The 6,704-nt window shown below is 42.1% G+C and overlaps 1 protein-coding gene across 1 annotated transcript; it reads left to right on the top strand.

The window, feature by feature from the left end:
• Positions 1-351: 351 nt before the first annotated feature.
• On the top strand, positions 352-6,381 carry LOC130690058 (mediator of RNA polymerase II transcription subunit 20-like). Its single transcript, XM_057513034.2, has 5 exons — positions 352-525; positions 667-809; positions 4,566-4,831; positions 5,862-5,972; positions 6,157-6,381. Exons 1-5 carry the CDS (start codon positions 512-514, stop codon positions 6,247-6,249), a joined length of 627 nt encoding a protein of 208 aa, XP_057369017.1. The 5' UTR covers positions 352-511; the 3' UTR covers positions 6,250-6,381.
• The last annotated feature ends 323 nt before the right edge of the window (positions 6,382-6,704 follow it).

Below are 6,704 nucleotides of genomic sequence, written 5' to 3'. Positions count from 1 at the left end.
AGAGCTTCGTGGGATATCTGCATGATGTAGAACGTTTATTATAATGCGTCGCTATCCGTCATCCAAGATGAATGTTGCATGTTCTTTGCTCGTTTCTTGCATTACTGTCTTCTGCTCTTTCCGACCCAGTTCACCAATGCCTCGCTCGATTTTCACTTTCCACAGCTGTCGTGTACAAACATCGGTATTTGTCACCATTTTTAAAAATAAAAGAATAGCTCAATCGTTTTGTTTGTGTTCTCGTTTTTCAGTCTATTTTTAAACATAGAGGGCTTAAAAAGAGGAAAAATCGATACCAGAGCTCGATTGAAAATCAAATCGATAGTTACTGTCGTCGGCTTTGACAGCCGATACCGGCATGAAATGTTTTGATATTTTGAAACGAAACGTGACTTCTCATACTTTTTCTGTTTTCGTCAACAACGAATTTCAGTTCCCTTGTATTAACAAAACTTGGACGTAATATAGAGGGAATAAAGGTTGGCTTTATAGTTGACTGTACGTCAACATCATGGGAGTTATAGTGTGAGTAGCACGTTCGATGTTAAATTGTTTTAATTCCTTACCTATCAGTCAGTTATTAGTAGTGTTGTGCTTTACTACAGTGTTTTCCATAGTAGTTTTTAATAATTTTTCATCAGTCTCATGATCTTCTTTTGGCTTTAGGCTACAGTTGTTTGCAGTACCCGAAGGAAAATCAGGTCCTCAAGTCATAGACATTCTGACGAAACGAGTCACCTCTCTGGGAGGTGTTCTAAGTGGCTCGTTTATGGTGGATTGTGAGACTTACACTTCAGTGGCATCATTAGGTAAACAAAATCAGCTTTTGGTAGTTGCATACATATTTCGAAAACAAATGTTAATGGTAAACAAACCGGTACAAGGGTTCCACCTGCCTGTACTTTTAACTGACAATTACTGCATACTTCATGTCAGTCTGTTCTTGCAACAGCAAGATGGCGTTGCGTGGCCAGGCTCCCAGTTTTTGAATTTCGAATGACATCGGGCTCTTCCTCCAGCCGTAACCTATCGTGCACAAATATTCGTTTAAAAAACCTTGTTCCACTATCACTAGCTGATAATGTCTTTTCCCTTCCATTACCACATATGGGTGTGTACCCCTTGCTCTTTAAAAATTTCTTATTCGAAGGACTGCGCTGAGTTCAACTAGCGTTTCCTGGAACCATTCTTTCTGTGGGTAATTCAGGTAGTCCGTTTCCGTGTACAAGCGTGTGTGACATGTCTTCGGCAAACGTGACCATCCTTGGCCCAGCTCTTGTGTCAAGAGTACCTTTGGGACCCATGTCACAGGACCAAGTCCTTTCACGTGAAAAGAAACTTTTGTCTTTCATGGTTCCAAAAACTTTTCGCTTTCAATTCCCTTCATTCCTAATGCAGTTTGAAACAACTGAATCGTTTGGCTTATTGTCCCCTCTGATAGGCCGTCCCGCTTCTTGTTTCATCGATCTAGAGTTGTGCGTCTCTCGTGTCTGGCAATTCAATGTCAAACGCATATGATACGCCACACAGCCATCAGGCGCTGCCTTGTAACATCACTTGAAAGATGAGAATAGCTAGAGCTCATCCCTCTGTCTCGCCGTGTTTACATCTCAATATGCCTTTTCTCCGTTTTACAATTAGTTTCCATTTTCGCAGCATCGTCTTCTATTACGCGTAGATTTCAAGTGACTCGACCGAAATTAAAGGGGAGGAGCACAGACGCGACACATTCTTCAGATATTTTAATAAACAGGCAAAGAGTCCATGGCAGCCCCACGTCGACCTTCCTTCTCCTCCCCCCTTTTTCTTTTTTGCATCGCATTTGACGGGATCGGAGAAGGCGGAAAGAACGTTCTTCTCGTCAATCTTTGGGTGTGATGCGTGTCGTCACGAGAAGGAGGGGGGGGGGGGAACGAAAAAATAAGAAGTTTAGAAGAACAAATAGTCGCAATATCTTTTCCCGTCTGTCCCGAACAGAACTCGCACACCCCCTTTCCTCTTTAACTGCTGATTTTGCAGATTTCTCTTCTTCTTCTTTCCGTTGTTTTGTTCCCCCTGCATCTTCTCGCCCATCTGGCCGTCCGTCTCCGTTCGTCTGTGAAATTGAATCTTTTCACACCCTTACGAGTTTCTCAACTGACACCTACACACACACACGCAGAGGCAGAAAGCGCTAGTCTGTAACGCGGAAAAGAAAAGCGCGCGCACATTTTTTTTTTTCAAAAACGATCAAGTTGGAATGATGAAATTTGAACTTGTGGGAGCCCCCAACTGAACTCTCACCGTTTTTTTACCAAATGTTTTTTAATGACCCTCTAAAAAGAGAGAGCTAAAAAAGAAGGGGGGAGGAAATCTTAAAACTATTTCATGTTCCCTCGTGCCTCTATCATCTTCTTTTCCTTTTTTTTTTGTTTTATTATTTGTGATCTTTCAATTGTTAAGGAGGTCCGTGCGTATAAAACATTTCGTGTGCCCCGGGTAACCACACCTTTCTACAGGGGGTTGAAAAGCCGTTGTTTCATACGCAAAGTATAGAGTATGGTAGCAAAGAAAGAACTCTCGAAAGGAAGAAGGTAAATTATTACCTTTGGTTAACCTTTCCTCTCAACCGGAGGGGGTGGGGGGGATCTCGTTGAGAAATCTCTCCTTCCATCCGTCGAAAATCAAGACATTCCGATCGGATGGCGCAAAAGAGAAACATTTTTATCAGGTGAAAGAAAGGTCTAGGGGTAAAAGAAAAAAAAAAGGGAGAAAGATCTTCATACAAGTCAAGAAAAAAAAAGAAGCGCTCAAGTTGATTGGAATGCGTTGAATAATTCACGAGCCGGATTGATTTGGTTTAAAAGAGAAAAAAGAAAAATCGTAAAAGATATAAAGAAGATGTATCCTATTACTGGGGACTAGGACTGATGGAATATCTCTTTAAGTCCCTTGTAGAAGGAGGAACGATAGCCGAACGTGAAGTGCGCGAGCATTTGGGGCCGTTTTTTTTTTTTGTCGGAGGGGGAAATCTTCCTTCGTCTCGAGATTGGTCAGAAGCCCTGATCTGACTATGTGACGTGGTGAGAATCGTTCCTGAGAGATATCGCGTGTCACGCACCGATTGGGCCTATTTTTATTTTTTTTTTTCCTTTCATCTCGTGTGAGAGAACAGCCTTTTGCAGCGGGGAAGCAAATTTTCAAATCAGCAGCCCCAGAAAAAAAAAAAAAAAAAAGATTTTTTTTTTTTTTTTCTCTTGAAATTGCGGTGGAGCATTCCCCCCGCAGAGAACAGACCCGTAGTGCTCCTTCTCGTGTCTCAATTTCTGTTTCCACGAAAAAAAAAAGTCCCAAAAAGTTTCTCCGGAACACGTGAAAACTACATTTGAATTGCGTTGTGTTTTTTTAAAGCGCTACGTCGCGTTGTCCGTGGGGGTATCGGAATAGAATTGATTTAAAAAAATATATATATATTCCTTTCAAAAGAGTAAAAAACAAAATGGGGGATGGAAGAAGAAAAGAATCCCAGTGAAGAAGCCACTTGATGTCTTATCTCGCAGCAGTTTTCAAATGGCTCTTTTATACATATACATATATATATACTATATATTTCTATTTTTGAAAATAACCACACAGTCGATGTGAGTGGAGGGAGAAAATCTGAAGAGGAATCCCACACCGTCCCTCTTCTTGCCTTGTCCGTCTTCGTGTATAGCCTATAGCTGTGTACACAAATATACCTGCTTCACGTCTAGATATCAAGTGGACGGACGCTACCGATCCACCCAGCTGCTACACAACACATGACTGCTACTGACTTCGTTCCAGCTTTTTTTTTTTTCTTTCCCGGTGGGTATCGGCTGTGGGTTGTAGGGAGAAAAAGAAAAGGGAAGATAACGTGGATGGAGGTTTTGACGTCACACACGTTGAAGATTGGGAACAACTGGCGCGTAGTTATTGTTTTTCTTAATGCCCAACGTTCTTTTTCACTTTCTCTCTCCTCCAACACTTGGCGTGCGCTCCGTTTTGTTGTTGTTGTTGTTGTCGTTTGTGCCGGTGCGGGAGGAGTAGGACTAGCTTCTAAAAAAAAAAAAAAAGGGCGATGTACAAAATGACGAAGGCTGCGGCTGTTGTGGTTTATCTGACATGTTGGAGAGTTGCCCGCCCGTCGAAAAGCTTTTCGCCTTGTGTGTCTGGAGTGCGACCCTTGTTGCCATTTGTGAAGCATTCCCAACACACACACACAAAAAAAAGATCCTGACAAGACGGGGAATATTATAAAATATAAAAAGGGAGAGAGACGGACCGGACCAGGCGCCATCATCATTATCCGGTGGGAGGGCTGACTGATGACGCCATCAACTTGTCTATCGATTTTGTTTTGCAAAAAAAAAAGTGCTAATCTCGTATTTTTGGGTTTGTTTATTGTTTCTTTTCCGGCCCGTCTGTGGGGCAAAAAAAAAATACTTGCAATATCATGCAAACCATCTTGTTTTGTTTTGTTGTTGGGACGTCTAGAATGGTGATAATAATAATAATAAAATGCATGTGATTATTATTTTTTTTTTTTTTTGATTTGGAAATAGGAGCGACGAGATCGGTGCATTTGCTCCACAATTCAGAGACTCCGGCGTCGGTTTACGCGCTGCTGGAAGCCGCCAGTGGCAACAAAACGGTGGCCCTGGTGGCCGACAACTTGTTCGACCTGCTGATGCTCAAACTCAACAACTTTTACCAGGCCAAGAAGCAGACCAAGATCGAATCGCGCGGGCCACGTTTCGAAGCCGGAGATTTCCTCGTCAAGCTCGGCTCTGTCACTATGGGCCCGACCTTCAAGGGCATCCTCGTCGAGGTAAAAAGGGGAAAAGCATATCCCACAGCTTAACGACATAATCAACTGTCTTCTATTCCCACTACTACCTTCTTCTATTTTCATTGGTGTCTGCCTTAGAAGGTAATAATGATGTGACTTGGTGGAGAGGTGAACAGTCGAAAAAGACTGTGAGTTAAACAAACCCTTTAACAACATCCGCCCGTTTTCCAGAAAGAAAAAGAGTTTGGAACCTCTGCTTGTCCAGCGTTTGTTTACAAACGGTCGTGATGGCCCTTGTTGTTTTTCTCTTTTCTCACTCGGTGCTATATTATGCCCGAGTGTGGTCCCCTACTCGTTTTTTTCTTTAGTGCTGATGGAAATGCCTTTGAGGTTTCTCCCCTCTAACGCGTCACACACCACCGGTTAATGAGCTTGTCAATATTCGAATTTTTAAAAAGGGGAGAGAAAATGTTTATTAACGAAATAACGAAAGAATTGAAGAAAATGTAACTGGGCGTTTTGAGAGTGGCTAATATTTGGTGGGGGCCCGAGAAGCTGAGTCAATGTTGATGCCTCGCGTTTGTCGATGTGAAAAACGGGCAAAAGACTCTGTCGAGTGGGAGATGTCCTTCTTTTATTATTTTTTTTAGCGTCTCTATTATCATACAAGAAACAGCGTTGGCGTCTTGGGGTTGCCATCTTGTGAACAATTGATCATCCTGCCATCCGTTTTTTATTCTTTACATTTCGAAAGCTTCAACGTCGAGGCGTTTCACACGAGGCGTTTGATATAATCCCGTTGCGTCCGTCCGAAGTGGTGTGCCCCCTTTTTTTTTCCCAGATGTCATGGAATTTTTTGGAATGAGTTTTGGAAACGTTTTCTGACTCGACTGAATATTGATTTCGTATTTCCCGCTGACATTCACAATAACAACATCACCGTCTGTTGACTGCCTCTCTTGTCTCTCACGTTGTGCTTTCTCTCTACCCCCGTTTTTATGGATGATGATTTTTTTTTCTGATCGTATAAAAGATAACCTCTTGTCCTTTTTTTGTGTTTTTTTGACAGGTGGAATATCAAGCCTGCAGTCTGCCGGCCGCCTGTTGGGATCTGATCCGCGAGTTCATGCAGGGCTTCTTGGGCGGCTGCGTCTCCTCCAGTCCGCCTCAATACATCCAGGTTTTTTTTTGTTTTTTTTTATATCTCTCTTTTTTAAAGATTACATAGATTTGTTGATAGTAGATGTTTGCCTTCATGTTATTGGCCATCTCAATTCGTCTTTTTGTTTCTTGTATTTTACGTTTTTTTTTTTCTATTACATTTCTTGGGTGTATAAATCATCGTTCGACAATTCGACGGATAGAACCGATTCGGAGACATGCTGAGCCCTATCGACGGCATCAATCAGTACCTGGAGCAGTTCAACGCTTTCCGCAAAACAACCGGCATCCGATAGATCAACGAGCAACAAAAACATACCGATACACAGCACATACCGCAAAACTAACAGTTAATAAACAACAACTCTATTTGAGAACAAGAAAATGCGTTCCAGGACTTTGCGAAGAGAATACACACAAAAACAAGAGGACTTTGTATTTTTTTTTTTTTCCTTTGAAAATTTTGACTCCATTATCTATAGCGCCATCCGTGTTCTCAGAGCTTGTTGATTCAAAAAATGTGCCCACCTTTACACACAGCGGGGTCTTACAAAAACACGGGACTCTTTCCGCCTTTTTTCTTACTCTTCCGGGGCGTTTATGTCAACAAGAAAATCAGTGGACTACTATAGGCTGATGGCACTGTGTATAAGGAAGACAACTTTCTCTTCAATAATGTTGGTTTTGCGGGCCTCCTGTTTCTAAACAAACACATCATCACCTCAATGGATGGCCATTAGGCCGTTTTATT

Source organism: Daphnia carinata, chromosome 6 (assembly GCF_022539665.2).
Source record: "Daphnia carinata strain CSIRO-1 chromosome 6, CSIRO_AGI_Dcar_HiC_V3, whole genome shotgun sequence".
NCBI classification, from domain to species: Eukaryota; Metazoa; Arthropoda; class Branchiopoda; order Diplostraca; family Daphniidae; genus Daphnia; species Daphnia carinata.
This window is presented reverse-complemented; position numbering and strand designations above follow the sequence as displayed.